This window comes from Pezoporus occidentalis, unplaced genomic scaffold (genome assembly GCF_034315485.1).
Source record: "Pezoporus occidentalis ecotype Australia unplaced genomic scaffold, CSIRO_AGI_Poc_V1 ctg19, whole genome shotgun sequence".
In the NCBI taxonomy this organism is placed as follows: domain Eukaryota; kingdom Metazoa; phylum Chordata; class Aves; order Psittaciformes; family Psittacidae; genus Pezoporus; species Pezoporus occidentalis.
Genome location: NW_026913748.1, coordinates 6,273,721 through 6,297,727, shown reverse-complemented (window position 1 = coordinate 6,297,727; position 24,007 = coordinate 6,273,721). Strand labels below are relative to the sequence as shown.

The 24,007-nt window shown below is 47.4% G+C and overlaps 2 protein-coding genes across 2 annotated transcripts in view; both read left to right on the top strand.

Annotated features, from left to right (window-relative positions):
- The window catches only part of LOC134162592 (sodium- and chloride-dependent GABA transporter 2), a 72,824-nt gene extending 53,856 nt beyond the window's left edge, over positions 1 to 18,968 (top strand). Inside the window, exon 16 of the mRNA XM_062616581.1 lies at positions 18,959 to 18,968. The gene's annotated coding sequence lies outside the window, so the exon portion shown is untranslated. The remainder of the gene's footprint in view (positions 1 to 18,958) is intronic.
- The window catches only part of SLC6A12 (solute carrier family 6 member 12), a 37,788-nt gene extending 16,383 nt beyond the window's left edge, over positions 1 to 21,405 (top strand). Inside the window, exons 6-15 of the mRNA XM_062616584.1 lie at positions 642 to 774; positions 3,625 to 3,759; positions 5,922 to 6,025; positions 7,235 to 7,359; positions 7,648 to 7,760; positions 8,293 to 8,430; positions 9,860 to 9,962; positions 16,408 to 16,508; positions 17,584 to 17,754; positions 20,995 to 21,405. Of these exons, the coding sequence (XP_062472568.1) occupies positions 642 to 774; positions 3,625 to 3,759; positions 5,922 to 6,025; positions 7,235 to 7,359; positions 7,648 to 7,760; positions 8,293 to 8,430; positions 9,860 to 9,962; positions 16,408 to 16,508; positions 17,584 to 17,754; positions 20,995 to 21,138 (1,267 nt within the window). The 3' untranslated portion in view covers positions 21,139 to 21,405. The remainder of the gene's footprint in view (positions 1 to 641; positions 775 to 3,624; positions 3,760 to 5,921; positions 6,026 to 7,234; positions 7,360 to 7,647; positions 7,761 to 8,292; positions 8,431 to 9,859; positions 9,963 to 16,407; positions 16,509 to 17,583; positions 17,755 to 20,994) is intronic.
- Positions 21,406 to 24,007: the final 2,602 nt, after the last annotated feature.

Sequence of the window (24,007 nt, the reverse complement as noted above, 5' to 3'; positions counted from 1 at the left end):
CATGGGGCTGGAGGCAATAAAACAGCTCTGAAGGAGGGCCCTGCAGCAGGTCAGACAGTGTCCCAGAGAGGGTCATCACTGCAGCCTGCATGGGTTGAGATGGCTGTTGTGGCCACACTACCTCTCCACACTCAGCTGAGGAAAGTCTCATAAAGAAGAGGGGTGTCAGGGATTCGGCTCCAGAGGTATTTTTTTTCCCCATTTATGGCTCCTAAAGAGCTTCTGAGCAGGCTGACTGTGCTTTGTCCCTTGCAGCCACCACAGGGCACATACAAGATAATACGAGCCCATGAGTTCAGAAAGAGCCTACACAGTGCTGGACCACCTCTCCTGCCCTATTCTTAGGACATACTATTTATTGAGAGCTGTGACCCCTCTGAAATGATTGGGGAGCAGGTAGTGATTTTGTGTTGCATGGGTTTGATGGGCATGGTTTCATGGGCTTGGAGAATGGGAGGGTTTGGATCAGCTACATGACATGGTGGAGGAGCATCAGCAAGAGCAACAGAGAGGGAAGTCCTGGGCTGTTGTGTTGTGGGTAGTCTGTTAAGTCTTTGGATGGGGTAATATGGGAAAGTTGTGTATGGATGAGTGGGGTCTGGGGTGTTAATGCTTCTCTCCCTGTCCCTGGACACCGGCAGGAAGCGAGTCCTGGGGCTCACGGATGGTATTCACAAACTGGGCAGCCTGCGCTGGGAGCTGGCTCTGTGTCTCCTGCTGGCGTGGATCATCTGCTACTTTTGCATCTGGAAAGGGGTCAAGTCCACAGGCAAAGTAGGAATGGAGACTGTTGTCCTGGTTCATAAACCTCCTTATACCCATCTTACATTACTTCATGAAAAGGGAAAGAGACTGGGGAAGAAGGGGCAGGAGGCACACAACACCAAAGTCAAACCTAAAACCTGGTAGGGCCATACTGATTTGCACCAATTGTGTTGGACCCATGCAAGGAGGAATAGAAGAGTAGGTCAAACAGGCAGAGGAAGACAGAAAGATCTTGGGTCACCTTTTCCCTTGCAGATATGCACGATGGCTGATGGATACTCCCCAGCTGCCCTTGTAAGTCATCCACTCACCAGCGTGTTGTCCTGGTGTGGCTTGCTCGTGTTTTTAACAAGATCCGCTGCAGTGGCGAGCTGCCTATTCCTGACAATAATTAAACACTCAAGAAAATAGACAAGCTGCTGCCTGTAACCAGCTCAGTGAATAGACAATAAATCTCTCCTGCTTCTTTATCCTGCACAATACTTGGGGTGGGAGAGGACTCTGTGCTCTCCTTTGTACTCTCCCTGGCTCTGCAGTTTTGGCTCAGCCGATCACTTCCTGCAATTTGCAGGAAAGGCTGGAGCCAATGTTCCCTCCTGATGTTGATCCCATGGATCTGGTGGACTGGTCATTCTTCTGGAGTGAATGAGTGTGTGATGCCTTGGGGTGGGTGTCAGGGATGCCACTAAGGCCTTGGCTTGTTCAAGACCTCCTTGCTTCCTGGAGCTGCGATGAGATGGGTGAATTGTTAATGGCAGTCGGGTCTTGAAGGCACCTGGAGGATGTCTCAATAGCAAAGGGAGGAAAACCAATTTCTGCAATAGACTTCTACCTTCAAAGCGCTACCCTTACTACTGCCAGATGTTCCCTGTAGTACTGGACACCCGTGTTCCAGTGTCAAATCCTATCTCTCACCTTAAAACTTCACTGGGCACCCATTTTAACAGAGCAAGACAATAGCTTGCTCTGCTCACTAGGTTTCTCTCAGTCTTTGCTGATGACTCTGGCTGTTGTTATCCACCATTTCTCAAGGAGGAAGAGCCAGACTCCACATTTATGGGGAGAGGGGATGCTCCACATTTTAAAACTTAAATCTCTGATGCTCCCAGCACCAAAGGAGAGACTCAGTGAAAAGGGCTGAGAGGAACCTGGAATGATTTAGTTACTCTTCCATGCAGATCAAACCAAATCAAACCCAAGCCTCCCAGACTCAATCTTCCAAGATCAGAATGATACGTCTTGTAAAGGTGGCACTGTGGTATTTAAACCAGGAGCATCAGAAGGAAGAAACTCTTCCATGTTCCCAGGAAAACCATTCCAGCTACTACATGCGCTGTTTCCTCTAACTTTCTGGTCTGATTTTGTCAAACCCAATCAGCCCAACCAGCTTCATTGAAATTCTTTAGCTTTCTCCTTGTGCAGAGCTTGCCTGGGACCACAGAAGGTCTTTCCATCACCAGTTGTTTGAATACAGGGCTTACTTTACACCAGCTAGATGTCATGAACGTGCTGCAGCAATACAGAGTGGCTTTTTCTATCCTGAGCCATACCACAGGTCAGTCGTCTCCTGAGTAGGTAGTCATATTGAGTTCTACAGGGGAGCTGTCAAAAAAATCAGCTCCTCCCTTCCTTTCCTCACTGAGTATGTAATAGGATAAGCAGTAGGGATGTTCCAGGGATTCTGAGTAGGTGCATAATTTTGCTCAGGAGCTGCAGAGTAAACAGGATGTTGTGTTTGACTGAGAGGCTGCTCTAACCTGATAACTCTGCCAGACCCCTGTGTTTATGCCTCTGGGATTTAAGGAGTCCAAACTTCCAGAAACAATAGCCACCTCAGGAGCATAGTTTCAAATAACACCATGAAGACTCCACTTTCTTTAAAAGCCTTTTTCTTTTATTCATTTTGCCACTCTTGTGCTCCTTCCATGTTTCCTTTCCCCGTGCATTCAGCTAATGTGTATAAATGTTCCCCAGAAGTGATTTCTGAAGGCAGATTTTAGTACTTGTGCCAAAAGCGCTCACATTCTCATTCAATTGGGGAACAGCAAAAATACCACGTACTGTGACTTATTTGACCAATTATCACTAAGCAGAAAAAATGTCATTTTAGGCCTCTCACTATGAATCCATCGAGTAAACAAGCCTTCACATTACTTTGATGAATTTTAACAATGAATAAATGTTAGGAAGTTGCAACTTGCTCGTGGATATTTTGCAGATAGAAAAAACCCAAAAGTGTTACATTAGGCAAGGGGTTAGAGATGATTAATTCTACTGTAATGTTTATTTACATCACACACAAGAAGTGAAAAGAAAGTCTTACAAACATAACAGTCTATATTTTCTTCCAAGGCTTTGAGGTGCCCCCATTTACCTGCGAGCTCAGAGGCATGGGAGGGATGAAGGATCTGTGTGAGCACCCCTGGAACTGAGGCCCATCGGAGGTGTCTCACAAAAGTCCCCATTTAATTTGGAAAAGTCTTCCTGGGAATAGGACCATTTTAATAACTCCTCATTAAAACTCAGTGACAGGAAGAGATGTGAATTTCTTCTGCAGCTCTAGAAAGATGAAGAGAACAGCTGGAGAGCAGGGAAATCACACTGACTGGAAAGAGAAAATAAAGCAGAGCAACCAGTGACAGAGTCCTGGGTGAGGACCGAAATGTAGATTAACTAAATCACTGCTGACTTGTAACCTTGATTAATTTCTTTCCCACCCCTCTTTTACACTAGCAGTATCAGCTATAGCCAACAGCAGCATCCAGGGATGTTTGCCAGGGTGGGGGCCTGCAGACAGGATGAGATGATGCCTTCACCCCCTTCCTGCTGACCCTCTCTTCTATTTCCCTGCACCTGTAGGTTGTTTACTTCACTGCCACCTTCCCTTACGTGATGCTCATCATCCTGCTGGTGCGAGGAGTCACACTGCCAGGTGCTGCCGAGGGGATCATCTTCTATCTGAAGCCAGACATCTCCAGGCTGGCAGACCCGCAGGTGGGTGCTGGTCAAGCACGTGCTGGCCACAGGAAGGCTTCCAGCACCCTGGCCCCTGGGTCCGCTGCTAGCTGAGAGGATCTAGCTGTCTTCTCTGTAAGGAGACTGGCAAACACTTGAGATGTCCTTAAAATAGCTGAGAGAGGTCTAGTCCCCCTGCACAGCACAGCCTTTTTGCTTGTGTGTCTGCAGCATATGGGCATATTGGATAATTTCAGCAAAATCAGAAGAGTATATGAAAGATTCACCATGTAACAGATGGTTTTGCTGGGTCTTAAATGCACATAATTGAGGAAAGGGTGGGGAAAATACTCTGCTGCTTTTTGAGCATTTTTTGGCCTGGTTAGCATTTTGTTTGGCTCTAACAGCCCCTGCTCAGGAAGTGCAGGGCCGCTGCACTTGCAGAGACCAAATGCACATGGGTAACACAAGCTGTGCCCCAGCTGGGCAGCAGGTTCCCTTCACACATCCCAGGGGCTGGTCCCCCTTGCCTGGATTAGGGGCTGGTCAAAGGGTCTCATTGGAGCCCATGGAAAACCCCCTGGCAGGGAAGATGCTGTGTACCCAGGGAGGACCAGTCCAGATTAGGGCAGAGGATGCAGCCAAACCCAGGATCTGCAAGGTAGCCCAAGATGTAGGAGGTGGGAAGCACCCTTGGGGGCTGCACAGGGCAGGCAGCAGGACCTGCCTTGGTAGATCCCCCAGAGTGGTCTGCTACAGCACCTTTCTGTAGCAGCAGGTTGCTTTCCTTCCCAGTGTGGGCTCAGCAGCACTGTGCAGGCTGCCTCTGCCACCCCAGGGTGGTGTTAATGCAGGCCCTCCCCAGAAGAGTGTTTAAATGACACTGCTGCTAATTATTCCCCCTCTAAATCTTTTCATGGAGGCAGCCAAGCAATATGCTTAGCCCGCAGTCTTAGCTTACCTCCCGCATCTTCCCAGATGGCCAAAGCCCCAGCTGCTCCCAAACCAGCTGCCAAACACACTGTCTTCCCCCAAATGGCTTTCAGAGGCAATTATGTGTTGTCAATACAGAGTCTGTGGTGCGCTCAATGCGAAAAGCCAGCTGAACAAAACTGGCATTTTAATATCAAAATAAATAACAGGGGGGTGACGGGGGTTGAGTGTGTTTTGGTCATGGTCAGAGCTTATTCACTGAAAACCTCCCTATCTTTCACAGCCTAACTAAAGCTGATGTGGTCTTTCCAGGCTGCTGCAACCCAGCATAGTAGGAGTGAGAGCTCCTTAGACCGAGTTTAGGGAGAATGTGGTGCTTTGGTGTAAAGCAGGGTGTGTGCTCATGGCTGGAGGGCTCCCATGTGTGTGCCTATCTGTGAGAGACCCGTGTGAATTTAAGCAGCAATGCCTGGGCTGTGATTCTTTTGAAGGCTGCAAAATTGCAGCTGTCTGGATGTTTGCAGCTTGGGCTGCTTAGAGGAGGAAAAAGAGAGTGAGAGGAACGCACAGACAAACAGAAAACAGAAGATACACTCTTCCTGTCTGCCAGCCAACCCGCAGCTCAGCACTGTCCCTGGGAGGGTGAGTTCGGCCCATAACACATGGAGTAAAAGGACTCCTCCATGGAAGAGAGCACTGAAGCAGTGGTGAACAAGCCCATTCAGCTTTTCCCATGACATGACAGAGCAAAGGGGAACCTGGATGCACAACACCCCACTGGCCTGAAATCTCTCAGCCTGGAGATTTTCTGCCCTTCATCCTGCACTGTAGCCTCAGAGATGTGGGGAACTAGTTTGGGGAGCAGGGAAGGTAATACATTGATCACACAAAGGACTTGCTGGCCTGCGTTTCGGATGATTCACCAGTGTGGACCCTGAGCCATACAGGGACCATAGACACCACCGCTCAACTTCAATCAGAGCTGTGCTGCCAGGGCTGCTGTCTCCATGCAGAATGTAAAGGCACAGGATGGAGAAGTGGTGTTACCTTGTGTGAGATGTGGAAATACGGTCCCCTGAAGAGGTTTTTCCTAGATGATTTTCAGTCCAGTTTTCCCAGAGAGATATCCCAGTTTCTACATCCACTAAGCCCCTCTCTGTCTCAAGGGGTTTGTTCTGCATGGATTGGAGGTGTTGTTGCTAGACAGGGCACAGCCATTTGTCTATTTTGTTGCCAGGTCTGGAGACCACTGACCTTCTCTATTCCAGGTCTGGATGGATGCAGGCACTCAGATCCTCTTCTCTTATGCCATCTGCCAGGGGTGCTTGACAGCTCTGGGCAGCTACAACAAATACACCAACAACTGTTACAGGTAAGAGGAGCCCGGACTCCTCGTATCCTTCTAGAAATGTGCTGAGATAAATGGCACAGAGCTGCATCTGAGGCAGGATCCATTCACAGGGGAAACCTTAGGTCATACTGCTTTGACTAACAAGCCGCAGAGGCTGAAGTGTAGGATGGAGAGTGGCTGAGGGAACCTGGAGGCTCCAGAAAATGGCTTTAGTAGTGCTTTCCCCTGTGAGTCAGCCTGGAAATGGGAGAGATTGGAGGAGAGGGAGGTTAAAAAATGGGAAATGTCTCCAGCCACTGTGGAGACACCACGAGCTATTTTGACAGGGGGAGTGCTCAAGGGGTGGCATGGCCAGCTCTGCTGTCACTTGCTAGGCAGGGGAGATGGTACAAAGATGATGGCTGAGCCCCCTGTCTCCAGTGCTTTACTATCATCAGGGTAATATACTGTCAGTGGTATTTCTATCCTATCAAGGAGATTAATCGAGTCTGTCTGGCCTCCTCCTGGCCCTTGAATTACAGATCTATATTATCCATGGCATGAGCTGGAGCTCAGTGAAGCCATCATGGCCATCATCACCTTCCACAGAGCCCCAAGGAGCAGGAAATTTGTTATTCCTTCATATATTGCTCCATCATGGATGGGAAAATGTAATGGTACTTGAGAGACATCAATCATCTCGCCTCTTCTGTTTTCCAATAGGTGTTGCCACAGCTGTTGGTCAGGCAATTAGTACTTTTCCCTGGCTACCCTGAAATGCATCTGCCACCAATGGAGTGGTGCACTGACACCTTCCTCTAATGCCTTAGGTGCTTGGACTTGCAGCTTAGCTCTGGCTGGCCCATATGCCCCTCTTTCTTGAGTATGTTTACTTTTGCAGCCTCTTTCATTTCCTAATTTGCCGTTTTCCTCATTTTCTCTGTGTTTTGTCTTATTCTCTTGACTCCTGTCACCTTTTTTGTTGCCGTGACCCTATGTATACCGTGGCATCCCATTCACAAGCCACTCTTTGTGCCACGTACAATACTGTAACTCTTGAACAGTGGGGTACAAGGTAGGTAGGCTGATTTTTGGATCTGTTCTGAGCATTTTACTTCTGATGGAGTTCAAGAACAGCATTGCTGTTCCTTGGTCCTTGCTGTTTGACCAGGGAAGCTGAACAGACACGATCCCAGGTAGACCCATTCTGCAGCAGGAAACACTGATTTCTCTCTGGTCTCACCCCTGCAGGGACTGCATCATGCTCTGCTTCCTGAACAGTACCACCAGCTTGGTTGCTGGCTTTGCCATATTCTCTGTGCTGGGCTTCATGGCTCGAGAGCAGGGTATACCTATTGCAGAAGTGGCTGAATCGGGTAGGTTTTTCCATGAGACTTCGGAGCCAAGGCAAAACAGAGAGCCTGAAGGGGAGGGGACTTTCAGAAATAAAGCCCAGGATGTTATCTACATCCTCCATTGCTATGGGTGTCTGCAGCAAGGTCTGCAAGACCAGTGCTCTCCAACACAGCTTTCAACCCTGTGTGAGCAAGGAGCTGTGGTGATATGAACTTTGAAGCAGTATGTGACTCACTCCGTACTGCAGGGTGGTGGTGGCAGGTGATGGTGTGGAGGGCACACATGGTCATTCTGTGGTCTGTTGGCAGGTCCTGGCCTGGCTTTCATAGCATATCCAACGGCAGTAACAATGATGCCTGTGTCTCAGCTCTGGTCCTGCCTCTTCTTCCTCATGCTGATCTTCCTGGGACTGGACAGCCAGGTACAGCGAGAGCCCCTCCCCTCTAACATGGACCCAGTCCTGCTGTACAGAGTGTGTGTTTGATGTTAGGGCTGAGCTCTGCCCCCACAGTCACCTGGCTCGCTTTAGCTTCATGGTGGCAAGGGAAGCTCCCCTCTGTCACAAGGGTTCCTTGTGCCATCTCAGGTGCTTCTTTACTTTGCCTGGGGGGTACAGTCCTCCCCTTGCCTCCCCATCACTTGATCATGCCTGCTGTGCAACAGCATGCTCTGTTCAGTCTGAGGCAATTCCTTGTACAGCTCACAGTTCATCCCCCCCATAAGGCTGTATTTATTACCCCTTTGGTCGCCAGCTCCAGAGGAGAGCTCAGTGATATATTGAGCTGTATTTGGGTCCCTAGCAGCTGCAGCTGGCCCTTGGTGGCAGCAAAAGAGGCAAAAAGAGAAAGCAAAGAGAAATAAGGATTCGGGTGGATGGACAAAAAAAGAGCAATGAGAGGGAGTGTGTGCTTGGGGAAGGGGAGACACTGATTTTTTTGTCCTGTCTTCTGCAGTTCGTCTGCGTGGAAAGCATGGTAACAGCTCTTATTGACATGTTCCCGGGAGTGCTTCGGAAGAAGGGGCGTCGGGAGCTGCTGATCCTGGCCATTGCAATCTCATGCTACCTGCTGGGCTTATTGCTGGTCACTGAGGTAAGAAAGGAGTAGCTGGGTTATCCAGCCGCACACCAGGAAGCCTGCTAGACTGCGCTGGAGGAGCGGGTAGAGACAGTAAGCTTGTCTTTGATGCTGTTAATTGTCTTTCATTTCTAATGCATTAGCTGGTGTCTCTCACAGCTGGTGCTGCTTTTACCCTGTGTGATGCTAGTGTACTCGCTGTATAACTGAGCCTTCCAGAGAGATGGTCCTGCAGCCCAGGGAGGGTGTCTGACATACAGCTTTGTGCAAATACCAGGCCTGGTGGCTAAAACAAGCTGAGCAACACAAGCAGAAGCTCTTCTAAGGGCAGCGATCATTTGCTGGCTGCTTTCCACCAGAAGCAGAGCAGCAGGAGGGGAGGCTGGGGGGATAATGGCTGCACTGTAACCCTGCCTGAGCCAGTGTGAAGCCTGAGATCCTTGGGACCTGGAGGAGCAGAGCTGTGTTGGTGTGGTACTATATGCACAGTGTTTGCCCTGCTTTGCACCTAGTAGCCAAGCACCTCTTCCTGCACAGTGATGTGCTGTGCTGCACATGCACCCCTTGGGCAGGGGTGTGTTGCCTCTGAGTTGCCTCCATGTGCTGTGTAGTGACAGCTAATGCCTGCTAAACCTCTTAGGCACTAGTGGCTGAATGATCCTCCAACAAGATCCTGGCTCAGGGTTTGCTGCAGGCAGTTCCCACTGCTATCAACAGAACTTTGAGACAAACTGAGTTAAGGGTTCCCATGGCTATTGCATGCCCCCTTGCAGGAGGGCAGGTCCCATCGTTGAAGGATGTTACCTTATATGTGATGGGATGAAGGGGTAATTGCACTGCTACTCTGGCAGTGTTTAGAGCCTTTCAACACGACTTGAAAGCATCTGCTTGACTTGTATTGGAGGGGCTTTCTCTTTTGAGAAAACACAAGAAGTTATGAGAGAGGAGTCATCCACTGACCTGTAGATGTAGCTGATGGCAGCTATGAGAGCTCAGCTTGAAGGCAGAGGCAGCAGGGAAACCACATGCGTCTACCATTGCAGGGCTTGAACCATGAGCAATATGTAAAGATGGATGCAGCTAGAATGAGGTATCTGAATGTTTTGACCCTACTGGGTGCCAAGTTCTGCACTGCTACATGGTATCTTGAAATGATGCTCAAAACTTGCTAACTGGTTTAAAACAAGCAAACAAACTGGTTCCTGCTCCTATGGACACAGAAACCAGCCTGGCCAGCAGTATCATAAAACATGCATGAAATTCTTTCCTGCCACCAGGTCTGACTGTCTTTTTGGGACAGATGTGGGGACAGACCCAAGAGAATCTCCTTTTCTCCCATTTGCCCTAGGGGCAGTGTTTCTGCTGTTATTCTGCTTGCCTCAGTCATTCTTCCCTGACATGCAGTAGTTCTGCCATGACTATCTCTCCTCTACCTCTTCAACAGGGTGGGATGTACATCTTCCAGCTCTTTGACTACTATGCTGCCAGTGGCACGTGCCTGCTCTTCCTGGCCATTTTTGAGGTCATCTGTGTAGGATGGGTGTATGGTGAGTGGAGGACAAAAGGCTGTGTTGCTTTTTCTCAAGGCAAGCATGGGGGGTTGAGAAGTAGAAATGGATAGAAAAAATCCTTAGAGGGCAAAGAAATGCTGTAATTACCCTCTTTCTTGTCTGATTTCTACTGTGTTTACTTGCAATATTTCTTAATTGCTCCACATTTGCAGTAGGAATGGGTTTTCCCTCTCTGAAGGTTCCTCATGTTGAACTACCTTGCTGCTCTGCCCATCTGCCCTTTAAATTAGAAAATGAGCTATAGGGAGGTGACTGCTGTTCTTTGGCCTCTGTTACTGTCTGCTTATGTTGTGCCTTTAGTTTCAACCTGTCAGTTGATTTAACACTAATTGCTGGGATGCAGGCTTGCTGTGTGTTACTTCTGCAATGATACACACTTCCTGTTTGCATGGACTGTGATGGCAGTCCAAAAAGGAGCAGGAGGGACTGCTTTGGCTGTCAGTGAAGTCTGCAACTAAAGTACTCAGAAGCAGGATTAATCTGAGCTCCATGAACCCTCAGAAGGAAACCATCTACTTGCTAGTCTGTACAGAAATAAGAGTATCCTGTGATACAGAATCATAGAATCAAGTAGGTTGAAAAAGACCCTTAAGATCATCAAGTCCAACCTTTACTATCCTACAGGAGATCTCTTCCTGAGAGCACAGGCTGCAGTTCACCTCCCTGAAGCTCGCATTGAGGATGCCAATTTTCAGGGAAAGTGTCTAGTTGTGCGTGATGCAGAGCAGCTGCTCTCTCTCATTTGTTTCATGGAGCTAAGGGAGCTTACTACCTGTAAGGATCATACAAAGCTGTAGTAAATGTCACCTTAGACCAGACCCTCAGGATCCCACAGTCATGCATCTGCTGGCTCCTAGCTACACCGAGCAATGTGGGTATCCTAACCCAAGATAAAAACTGTAGGCATGAGCATCAGGTTGTGTCTCTTTCAATGGCCAGTAGTGGACACTCAGTAAGGAGTGAAATAGCAGAAAAGTTGACAATGATACTTTCTGTGAATATTCTTCCAGCTTCTATCAACTTATTAGAACCATAGAATGGTTTGGGTTGGAAGAGACTTTTAAAGGTCATCCAGTCCACCCTCCTGCCATGGGGGAATGGGGTCTTTCGCTAGACCAGGTTGCTCCAATACCTGTTGAACCTGCCCTTGAGCACTGCCAGGGGTGGGGTATCCACAACTGCTCTGGGCAACCTGTGCCAGTGCATCACCACCATCATAGTGAAGAATTTCTTCCTTCTATCCAACCTAAATCTACCATCTTTCAGTTTAAAACTGTTGTGCCTTGTTCTGTCACTACAAGCCCTAGTAAAAAGTCTCACTCTGTCTTTCTTACAATCCCACTTTATATGTTGAAAGGCCATGATACTGTCTCACTAGAACCTTTTCTTCTCTGGGGTGAGTAAACCCTTCCCTCTCAGCCTTTCTTCATGAGAGGTGCTGCAGCCCCTTTCATTTTCATGGCCCTTCTCTGGACCCACTCTAGTAGGTCCATGTCTGGGGGTCCCAGAGCCAGATGCAATACTCTGCTTGCTGCACAGGGGTTCCCAAAGCCAAAAGTAAAATCTGTTTATTTCCTTTCTGTTATTTTTCCCAGTTGACTCAGGTAAGCTTTTATCATCCACAAAATGTTGCAGCAGGGAGCTCCATGGTCAGGTGTTGCTTTGAGGATTCACCCTCTTTGCCTTGTTTTGAATGTCATTGCTAATTTCATTTGGTGCCACTTTTGTCCTGGTTTAGAAGCGATAGCGAACAGTCAGCCCCTTTGTGCTCTCTTTGGTGCTTACAGTTCAATAAACATTGCATTGGCTGTAGTGTAGCTGCTGATGAAGGGGTTATCAGTTTCTCCAAAAGCTTTACCTACAGCAGGAGCCAATTGCTAGTCTGGATGGACTCCTTTCTTACTGAAATGGTAGCAGGTCCAGCTGCTTGACCTCTGTGGAACTCAAGAAAAGCAGATCTGTAAGAGAGATTTATTCTAGAGAGATGATCTGCAAGGGAAGCTCACCTGAGAGCTTGCAATATCACACCATGGCCTGATTTTAATGAGCTGCCTTCTACCCAGTCCCTGTGGAATTTACAGCGGGATGGAGATTCCCATCCATCTGTGACAAGGCTTCATCATCACCATGCTCAGTTACATTAAACTGCATCCCTGGCGGCATTCAAGGCTAGGTTGAACAGAACCTTGGGTGACATGGTTTAATGTGAGGTGTCCCTGACTATGGCAAGGGGGTTGGAACTTGATGATCTTAAGGTCCTTTCCAAAACTAACTATTCTATGATTATGCTTTATTATTTAACCTTCTCCTGCCATTTTTATGGTCACACAGGCCACATGCCTTTTTCAACAACACATGGAGAGGAGCAATGGCAGACAACGAGCAGCAGGAGAGGTGACGCTGCCCCAGCAGCCTGTAAGGAAGACAGAGCAGCTGGGGACTGAGAAATGGCTCTTTCTCTCACCATCATGGGTTCATTTACTCCCTTTTGTTTTTTTACCCTCTTGATGTTCTGCTTTGCATCCTTTGGGCTGATTCTGGTCCTAAATGTACTCAGAGGGCCAAGGTGAGGCATCTTAATGGAAAACACAGTGCCTGGTGCCAACTGATGTTTTTTTCCCCAGCCTGAGAGTTGGCAGGGCTGAGTCTCTTGCTTACACTGTGAAGAATGACAGCATTTTTGCTAACACAAATATCTGTTCCGAGTTTCCCCTCTCCCAGCACATACGCCAACCACCCACCACTTGGCAGCTTTCCACTGCTGCCAGGCAGCTGCTCTTGCAAAGATCTGAGGGTTTCCTCACATATTGCTCTGCCTGTGAAAGGATCGTGCAGCATTGGACCTGCTGATCGTGTTCCCTAGAGGGGAGTGCCAGAGGGATTTGGGATTTACCCCCCTCCTTCTCCTCTCTTGCTTTCACTTTGGGATAGGCAGCCCTCCCAGAAGCAGGCATGGGTTTTGAGCACTGGGATTCACAACATGATGCCACCAAAATGTGCTGCAGGGAGGGTATTTTCCAGGCAGTCACAGCGTGCACAGTAGGATTAGCTGTTCCAGGAGAAAGCAAATGCCTCCCTCGCTGCAGGAGAGCAGCAGCTGAAACCTTTAGGGCTGTTTGCGAAGCTAAAGCAAACTGATGCCAGTGGGTACCTGTGGGTGCCCCCAGGGTGAGCCCACATTTTGCTGGTATAAATCTTTCTCTCCCTCTCTCTCTCACAAGCAGTGTGGCTGCCAAAAGCAGCAGCCTCCTCCTGTCTGAATCCTGCCCATCGGGCTTGCTCTTGCTGTGTGTGCTTTATCCTCTGAGATGCACCAGCTACGGGCAATATATGTTGATTTATGGACCATACCTGGTACCCAAAGGGTTCACTGTTGCAGTGCCACAGTGCCTCTGGCATTTTGCACAGGTTTGGGGCAGGTGTTGATGCTGCAGGTTTGAGACAGAGGGAGCATACATAAGCTTAGCACTATGGCATAGAGCCGGGGTTATTACCTATTGAAATCCTGTGGATGAAATTTGATCTAGATGAATGCAAAACAATGCAGCTTGGGAGAAAAGATTTAAAAGGGAGGGTTTATTTCCCTAGATTCCAAACTAGGAGACCTGTGAAACTCCTTGTTTCTGAATATTGTAAAAATTGAATAGAATCTCTGTCCCGTTTGTTTTGGGTGTCACTTGCTGTTGTTAGTAAAATAAGAAGGGCTCCATAAGGACAAGGCATAAGGATGTATGCAAATATCTAGTTGATTTCATGTGAAATTTATTCACATGAATGTATGTAGCAAAATTAAATGAGTTGTCAGAAAAGCATGCAGCAGCTTTGAAAGCATATGGGATTGGTCAGCGCAAGAGAATTGGTACCAGCATGTATGGATAACTACCCTGTGCCTGCATGCCATTCTTCCTTGTCTTGGTATACTGGGGATAAAAGCAAACATCTTTGTTCACTCAACAAAAATCTCTTTGGGGAAATCTTTATGGTTTTCTCTGCAGGAGCTTTATCTAATTCCTCTAATATGCTGGGAAGAGAGGGGGACTGCACACATCCTCCAGCTCTCAATTTGCTCAAAACCGAATGATGAGTGATTCAACTGATGACTTCTAAAGCTTGATTACTTTTTCATCTGCCTGTGAAATGTAGAACGTGTAAAACCTCCTGTTCATATACTCTCCAAGGACATTCATGTCAGTCCTCCCTGCATTTCATCACATCACCTACTGACTGCCACAGCAGCCATGGAAATGCAGGACCTGATAATTGTACTAGAGAGAATAAGGGTAAGGATAGGTGGAGACACACCATAACTAACAACATAAGTTTTGGGTTGCTTTCTTAATGGAGGATTCATGTCTGTTATGTCCTTCTTTTTGTTTGCCATCTTTGTATTTCTTTAATTGCTATGTCTCTTCTACTAGATCCTAGATCCAGATTTGCAGTAATAATTTGGCTTCTGTAAAGCTGCATTATGACTTAATTTATCAGTCATATATTTGACATCACAGTGTGTTTCTGTGGAAACACTCTATGGTACAAGAGACTATGCTATGCTCATATTCTAAACCTCTAGTCACATCATTTATGTTTCTCTCATTTTTTTTTTCACCTTGTGGAAGATTCTGGCTTTTTGGCAAAGTAATTTTTTTATATCATCTTCCTTTCATCCCCAGTATATTTTCAGAAATGCTATCTGAAGCCTCATGATATTTACAGCTTGGAAGCTTTAGGGTTCTGTTCCCTGGTGTAGGCTGGGCTCCCACACAAGGCTGCGTGTCCCTTGATATGCCACAGCTTGTTGTATTTGCTGTCTTTGCTTGAGGCTACTTGTTAACTTGCCAACTCAAGATGGGAACCATGAAGTGTTCAAAGAACCTGGCCGCCTGCTCCCCTTTCCCCCACCCCAGCCTAAATACTGCAGGAAGCTGGATTTAAAAGAGCTTTCCTGCAAACATTAGTCATGGGATATAAAAAATAATGCAAAGAATTACAAAAAAGAAAAGCACACTTAATGTGCTTTTGTAGCATTCATGCATTTAAAGGAAACATGGGAATTTAATTCTAAGGCATAAAGAACACAACCCAAAATAAACCTCACCAAACCCCAAACACCCACAAGTGCGGCCAGCCCTCTAAGCACATATTTCTCTCAGCCGAGCTTTCTGGTGTTAAGACTCAAAGAAGCAAGGTCTCATCACATTTGCATGTGGGAACCGTGGCATCACCATGAGTTCACAGCTGAATAAACATCCCTAAAGGCAGAGCCCTTCTTTATCAGCTAAGCACAGTATTATTTCATCCCAACGTGCTTAACTGGTAATCCTTTTTCTGGGCAGGCCATCTCCATTTCTTTTTTGTCCAATATTGTTGCCTTGTTTTACCTGAGGCAGTCTGATATAGTACCTCTGGTTAGCTCTAATGAAGATAATGTTAGGGCATCTTGTCAGTGGCTTTTTGATTCTTCTTCATTTTGCACCTCTTTCTGACCATGATTAGGTGCTTGATCCTTGAAGATATCCTAAAGCTTACTACAAGGTCTCCTGAAGTTCATCTGCGTTATGTCGTCTCCTCAATATACCATTGCATATATTCTCTCTTTGAGCTTTGGGTTTAGAGGAGTCACTGGTTAGGGTCTGGCCAGTGGCAGGACTTTTAGATGCTCTTCAGAGGTATACCCCTCTCTGTTACACTATGGCATTCAGGTGGGCCCCACATACTGTTAACAACATAATCCAGTAAGTGAAACTAATAAGAGGAGAAGGAGTAGATGAGGCACCCACAGGAGAGCTCCCATTGGAAAGGACAGCAGCACTTGCAGATGGAGGCTTTGGTTTCCAGAAGAGATTGTGAGGTCTTCTAGGTCTATGTGAACAATGAAGTATTCTGTGGAATGAAGACTCTTGACAGGGGAAATTCCCAGCTGAGTGGCAGTTCTTGACACGACTTCCCTGGTGTGCTGATCTGGTTACAAAAAAATGGTTTTGTTTGGTGCCTCCCACTCTCTTTGTTTCTTTTGGCACTCTGGACTCACACAATCCCATGCGCTCAACCTGCAAGGGCTTTCCCTTGCTTTTCTATACACCAGGCACCCCTCCTTGCCTTGTACTGGTTCTTACCGACTCTTAGTGGCACATGGGCTGCATCCTCTCACAGCTGCTGCTGTCTGTGGGACAAGGCATTTCTTCTATGTCAAGCCTTCTGATAAGTTATGGCTGAAGTTAAAAGCCTTCATATGTATTTAACTACAGATGGTCCTTTTCAAAGCCAGGAAGGACCATCACCTGCTGCTATATTATTGAGATAGCTGTGGTTTTGCCAGGAGTAAACACTGAGGATAAAGAAAGTTGGGATCTGATATGAATAGTGGTTGAAGGAAACAATGATCTGACCTCTGACTTTGTCTCTGTGCTGGCTGGTGGACAAGGTGCCAACCGCTTCTACGACAACATTGAGGACATGATTGGTTTCCGGCCATGGCCCTTGATCAAGATATGCTGGCTAGTGTTCACCCCGGGTATGTGCTTGGTAAGTGCAATTACAACAACGTGGCATGTTATTCTGGGTCCCTGGGCTCTCAGTAGGAAAGGTTGATTTGTCTTCAAGGTGCTGCTGTAATATTTTCAAGCTGTTATGGAGCACCAGAAGCTTGTCCATAGCTGAGGTTGGTGTTTATTTCCCTTTGTAAAGCCTTCTCTTTTGCTTGGAAAATTAGTTCGGCTTGAAAAGCTACTTATTTACTGTGAAGGCAAAGGGAAATGTGTCCTCAAAGTCTGGAGAGGTTTGGTTAAATTACTTTTGAAAAGAAGACCGGTGAGAATTACCCTGTTCTGAAATACTTGCTTCAGCCTGTGTTCCTGGGACCTCCTGTGGTTCAGAAATAGTTTTCCACAGCCACTTGTTTTCTACATTATTAAATATCTCCTAAAACTTCTGTGACAACTGTGTTTAAAGAAAACGCACCTCAAGTCAGGCATGTTCTTCCCTCGTCTGAGTTTATGTCCAGTCTTGCCCCACTGACTTTTACATGATTTCTAAGCCACATTTTGCTCCTGCATCTGATGTTGAGTTGGGATTTTTTTAACCTCAGTGGGAACCCCATGGAATCTACAGCTACAGCTTACAAAAGGTTTCTAGTGCTTTGTCCTCAGGCTCCAGCAGGAGTTGAAAATCGGGGAAATTTTCAAAGCAGCCCAAATCATCTGAGTGCCCTGGTGTTAGAGAGCCCCAGGAGGTGTAAATCTCTGCCTGCATGGTACTTCTGGAGGGCTTCTGTCAGTGAGAACTACAGTTCCTGACTTTGATATGAATAAATTGGTGTCTCAGTGTTGCTGGACCCTCAAAGCTGCTGCCAGCTTTGCTTAGGTTGAAATCTTCAGAAGTCTGAAGGCTTCACACTGCAGGGAAGCCTGGCCATGGATCTGAGATGACTCCTTTTGCAGTCAGCGTGCACCAAGCTCTCCTGTGCTGCAGCTAGCAAGGTCCATGCTAGTCCATGCAAGAGAGAACACTCACTGCCCCCCAGGCAGTGCTTGCAGGGTGGCTAGGCTGCCTGGCTTGGCTGCTCCCTTTGCTCTGGCTATGTCTGTTTTCTGCTCCTCAGGCTGTCTTCCTGTTTTCCCTGATCAAGTACACACCCTTGAAATACAACAATTCCTACATATACCCAGCCTGGGGCTACATGGTCGGCTGGTTGATAGCACTGTCCTCCATGGTCTGTATTCCTCTCTACGCCATCTTCATCCTCCTGAAAACCAAAGGACCCCTGAAGCAGGTACTGGGATTGTGGTCACTGGGACGTTTGCTGATGCTTTCCCCAAACGGCTCATGGGAAAGGCCCCAGGGAAGAGGCATGTTGACACATTTCTCCTCTGAGAAAGCAAGGGAGGGTGAGGGTGGCCCTCCCCCAGAATGCCCTGTAGCTCTTGTCGGCAATCTGGAGGGCCTGAAGAATCTCGGCACAGCTCCCATGGTGATCATCCAACGTTCAGTCTTCCATGAGACATTGCACCACAATGCTCAGCGCAATATATAGACACATGCACAGTGTCTTCAGCGCTGGCTCCCCTGGATGGCAGAGGGCTCCTTCCATGTGGGCTACAGAGGTCACAGGCTGATTGGTTTGGTTTATGGTTCAGGTAGCCCCATTGGTCATATACGTAAAGATGGTGGGCCACCACCTCTGTCTGCTTTCTTGTTACTCAGTGGTGCCACCCTTGCAAATCAGGTGCAAAACCATGATCTGTTTTGCCTTTACTTCTTGTCCCTTGATCCTGCTCCCGTTTTAGTCCTGGGTCAGGACCATGTTATTTTCTCTGAAGAAAGTACCCAAGGTTGTTAAACAGGACTTGTTAACAGAGCTGCAAAGGTCTACCCTGTGCCATGCCCGAGCCTGCCCACTTTCACTGTAGACACTTTCTCATTCTCCTTATCCTACATAGAACTGTGTCTAGGGAGGCGGCGTCATCTCCCATCATCAAGACACCCCACCTGACCCATGCCTGGGTGATGTACAGTGCATATAAATTCCTGCACAATTTCTCTTCTGGTCCTTCCCCATTCTCACCGGTTGCAGGCTCATCTATGGCTGGTTGCAGGGTGGAGCAGGTGAAGGTGGGATGGGAGCATCCCTGTGGCTCTGGTGTAGTCTGGCAGTCGCATTGTGGGGTGATGGTAAGGAGGACTCTGTACTGCCAACACAGCTAGGGATGGGCTGCTTGCAGGATGTCCTCATTGGCTCCATTGCCCCAGGGAAGGTGAATCTATGCCCAGAGGGGCTCTTATCTACAGGATGGGAGATGTGACTTAATAGGGAGTAACAGGAGCTGTGGCAGACCTAGCTAAATGCTCATCTCAGGCTCAGGACAAGATACAGTGTAGTGCCAAGATGGAAATGGTAGCATTGAAAGTCTTCAGTGAAACAGTGAGAGGGGCATAAGCCCTGAAGGCAAGAAGGTGGAGAAGTATGATGCTATGAAATGGTTTCTGCTTAGCAGCCTTTGGCCCTTGGGCCTCCCTGTTGCCATTGGTGGCCATGAAGAGACTACAAGGCTGAGAGGGAGCTTGCAGCTGTAGAGCTCCCACTGTGAGGAACGGCAGGTGAATCTTGTGCCAAGATGCTGTGTTATGGCTTGCTTCAAGTTCAGACCTTGAGTCCTGTCTCTTACAGCCCTCTCCTGTGCTCCAGGCCGTTTAGTGGTGAGGCATCTGTCCTTTCCCATGGCTGGTTTGAAGAGTTTGAGTGGGTGAATGATGACACATCTGACCCCCCCAGAGCTCAGAGGTTTCATATGTCTAATTGAGGACCCGGAGCTGTCACCGAAGTAATTGCCCAAATGTCCAGCCTGCTACACAAGCAATATTTCTCACCTGTTGCAAAGTGCTTTGAGCCCTTGGACTGAAATGCTGCTGTGAGTAGTGTTAATGCGTATTTTACAGCACATCCGAGGAATTGATTTGGCCAATTTCAGATGGAGTGTTTTTCCATTTGCCCTGGTTAAATGATATTAGCTGTAATTTCCAGGGACTTCTCAGTTATCTTCATACGAGGAAAAGTCCAAGGATGTAGTTTAGGAAGGAATTGGCTGCTAAACCTGGGTTGATTGAGGGGAAAGTCAAAGCCAACCACATGATACCTTCTGGAACAGTTGCACCTGCTTTGAAAACAGGTTTTCTCAAAGTGTACCTGTTCCCTTTTTCCAGTCACGCCCCAGAAATGTAATGAATTAATTTCCTGACACAGATGCTCCCAGGAACAGTGTCTTTCAACTGAATAGTGCAAACCATTCACTAAAAGCAAGTTTGTAATTAGTAATTATGATCAGCCACTGCGACAGACTGATTTCTCATTACACTTGACTGACCAAGAAACACAAAAGTTGTTTCCTAATGTGTCTGATTAAGACAGCTTAAGCTCCAAAGACTGAAAACTCGCAATGAGCTGCTCACAGAGCAGCTGCAGGCAGGGCCCAAATTCAGAAATCATGGAGCAAATAGTTTAGTGAATGAGTGAGGTACGGGATTCTGGCAGACACTTTACTAGGAATGGAAGCACTGAAATTAGTCCAGCAGTTCATGGATGCATTGCCTATTCTGCTTGCAATGCGCTCTGCAAGGGAGGAATGTGCATTGGCCTGAACAGCTTTTGGTGGAAAAAGTTAGTGACTGTGTAAGTCAGTTTTCAGCAAGGGAATGATATGCTGGCTCACACTGCTGGGTGAGTGACTGCAGCATACAAAGCATTATTTGGCTTTGGGAGGAGATGAGGCACTCAGGAAGGGGGTTGGAAATGGTATGAGAAAGACCAGAAATTCACAGCAGCTGTCTCTGTGGACCAGCAAATTCTGCCCAGAGCTCCAAGTTCTGTGCCCTTTTTAAGGATTAACTCCCCCTTCAGCACCCCTGCATTGCAGAAGACGGAGGGAGCTAAGGGCAGGCAGCTGCCCCACAGTCTCTGCTTGCACCATTGCAGTGTGTCTGGCTGGAAGGGGGGAGATGGGGTGGCTTCGGGGCTGGAACCAGTCTGTGGAGGGACTGCTTTACCAGTGACATGCCGCTGAGGTAGGTATCACCTGCCACCCTGTTTTGGACCATAGTGGGACATGCCCAGCACCTGCTGATGGTCAGACATTTGGAAGGTTCCACAGATCCCACCAAAGTCAGTGAGAAGCACAGCAACTTGGCACAGGGGAAAAAAGGGCTATAGAGCTTTAGCTGTGGTCTCTGGGGCTAATCTCTAGCATCTTTCCGTGCAGAAACACGTCTGTGAGGAGCCACATACATTGCACAGTCAGTTCACAGCTGGGGTTTGAGCCCGTAGGTGGATTAGTTGTCACTGAGGGCAGTTAAAGCAAGCCTGCTCTCCTTCCTCTCCCTTGGACAGCTGCTCAGCGAGAGGAGCAGGGAGCTGGGAGCATTTGCTCTCTAGGTGCCTTTGCCCGCAGCAATGGTTGTGGATCGCTATTGGGTGTCAGTTTGTTTATCAGTTTAATTAACAGGGGCTTTCTCTCCACAGCGGTTAACTCAGCTGATTTCCCCAGCGGAGGACCTGCTGCAGCCAAAGAAGCATGTGGCGGGGCTGTCTGAACTGAGGCGCCAGGGATGGTCCCCTCCAGTCCAGAAGGTGCTCAGCACCACAGAGAGAGAAACCAACTTCTAAGGCACTGGGGATGTCTCCTCCATACCTTGAACTGATTCGCTCTCTCATTCCCGAGGTGGTTTCTTTTCTCTCCACATCCGAGACAGAAGCATCTGGGACACCCTTTCCTTCCAGCCAGCTGGTTGCACCCACGGGGGACACTGCTTGTTTTGACACCCTATGAACAACTCTCCCTGTCAGCAGATGAGGAGAGAGCAACACACTTTTGTTGGAAGTGTCCTCCGGGACTGGCACTGGTGGGGAAGAGAGAAACAACGTGTTAGCAAAGAGAGAGAAGTTAAACAAAATGGGCAGTCATGTTGGGAGGAGGAAAGGAAACCACAGTGGTGAGAGAGAGAAGATAAAAAAGGTGTGCAGGAGTAAAGTTAGGGATGTGAAGGCACAAAACGATGGGGTGTTAGTGCCAGGAATAAGTAAGTTGGTTCAGAAGTACACAAGAACCTGGACGATGACAAAGGAAAGTGCATTGCTAGGTCACTTACATACAAGGGAGAAGGAGCCAGGATTGCTTGATGCAATCCTAGTTACTGATGATGGATCTCAAGGCAGTCTCAGGCTGGAAAAGGGGTGAGGAATAACTACCTAGGGGACTTGCTCTTGGTCAAAACTATATGGCCCAGTGAAAGCACATCAGAGAGTGAAACAGCTGAATACTTGACAGTGCTTTCAGAAAATTCCTGGAGTGCAGGAAAAGTCCCAGAGCAGCTGGTGAAAAAAATGAGCTGCAGCACAGCAGGGACAAATGAGACCCTGGGGACTGCACGCCCACAAATTTAACTGCACTACAGGGGCATTTTGTAGAGGAATTAATGAAGGAGGCCTGATTCTGTGCTGCAGAGTAGCTTTGGGAAGAGGGTGGGAGAAGGATTGTGCTCCCTTGGCTTTGTTGCAGATGGCTGCTCAGGGGATAAGGAAGACATAATCAGGTGCAATAATCATAAGCTCCAGCAAGATAAAGCAATCATTAATAGGTAAGATGAGTTCATTGGAAGCAGATTTGTCGAACTAAAGGTCTGTCATTGCCAGGGTAGTCATGAATGTGAGGCACTGGCGTTTGATGCAGTCCCAGACTGCTCTGTCCTGTGGAGGCTGGGGCTGCAGAACTCCTTGCCAAAACCTGCTTGAAGGCCTATCTGAATTTCACAGGCAAAACCACAGGAAAAGCTGGTGGCAGGATCCCCCAGGGAGCTTTGCCATGGTTGAGGTGCACGGCTGTGTTGCAATAGTGGCACATCAAACCCATGTAGGAGAGTGGCCGTTAAAAAGAATCGGAGATGCCACAGACTCCTTTCCCTTGTTCCTCATTCTAAGTAATTGCTTTTCCCTGTGCTGTGTGGAGATAAACCACCAGCACTGAAAGTAAGCAGGAAAATCAGGCCTCATCTGTGCAGTGTGGTACCTATTCCGATTGCTATGGGAACCTTATCTTTTGCAGTTTCCTGTGAGTTTAACTGGAGAATTAGCATAGGGCAATCATTTCCCCATTTAATTTCCTTTCCTTTAAAAACTAAAAAACTGTTAGTGAAATGAACACTGGAAGTCAAATATCAACATTTTCATCTCTCTGGGACATTGTCATTTAATTGGAGATGATTTACTCCAAAAGGTAGAGGTAGCCAGCAAACCTCATTCCTGCTCCCTGGAAAGGACTGCAGCACCACATAAGATACCATTTATTTTACGTTTGTTTTCCAAAGAGCTGAATGTCATGCTGCAGCAATAGTCGTGGGAAGAGCTTAACATCCAGAGGCTTCAGTCAGGCCTCATGGTAAGTATATTGGTGTTATTTTCCCCTGCAGTGGGTCTCTACATGCAGTTGGAGCAAAAGCCAGTGGCTGCCACCAATAAGACATTTAACCCCTTTGCTCCTGCTGCCATGCCTCTAAGGTGTAAGGTAGTCCATGCTGCCAGAGAAGTCATGGAGATGTGTTCACTCCTTTTTCTGAGGTAGTCAGAATCCTAGACAGAAATAAACCACTTTTTCAGTTTTGAGCACAAACATGGGGTTATGTTATTGAAAATAAATACTTCATGAACTGATTCCTCTGTTGCTTTTGTGTTACCTGAGAGTAGTGTCCCACCTCTGCAAGGAAGCGGCCTATTTTAATAAAGTCAGAGGAAGTATTACTGTCCCCATTGAAAGCAACTACAGAATTCCCAGGATCAGGAAATTAATCCAGGTGCTTTGGATGGGATTGATAGAGTCTCAAGAAGTTCAAGGGAAAGCTCAATGACCCAGGTACACCCAAAACAAAGGAAAATGCCACCAATAACTCTTCTGCTATAAGACCCTGCAGCATGCAGGCATAGTTAGAGACCAAGTAATGGTTTACTAAATTTATATGAAGACCTCAGGCATTGCTGCATACATACAATAGATCTGACAGGTCTCCATCAGCCCCTTGAAGTCAGCACTTCTGGAGACCTCCAAGTCTGATGGGAAAGAGCTCCCCTCCTGCACACCACAAGGGTGTAAATGCTCTGTTGAAGGGATGGTATGGAGAAAATGGAGATATTATTTTCCCCCTGTAATTGCTGATAACATGCCAAGACATGATGCAGTTGTAGTCCAAGGGAAGTTATAATGTGGCCATACTGTGCTGCTCCTCCTGGTTGGAGTTAAAACACTGGATATGTATGAATGAACAGACATCTGTCAAGCACCTAATTACCACTTTTGAGATTTCAGGTTTGTTTGGGTTTTTTCATTGAAAAGGCCATTTCCACCCCACTCTCCAGAAAGGAGGGACAGTAAAATAGTTTGTTAAAAAACAGATCAGGCCCAAATGTCTTGTATTTTCCTTCTCCTTTCTTCATTCTCTGTTTCTTTCCTTCCCTTCCCATTTTTCCTGTTCGGTCTTCCCTCTCT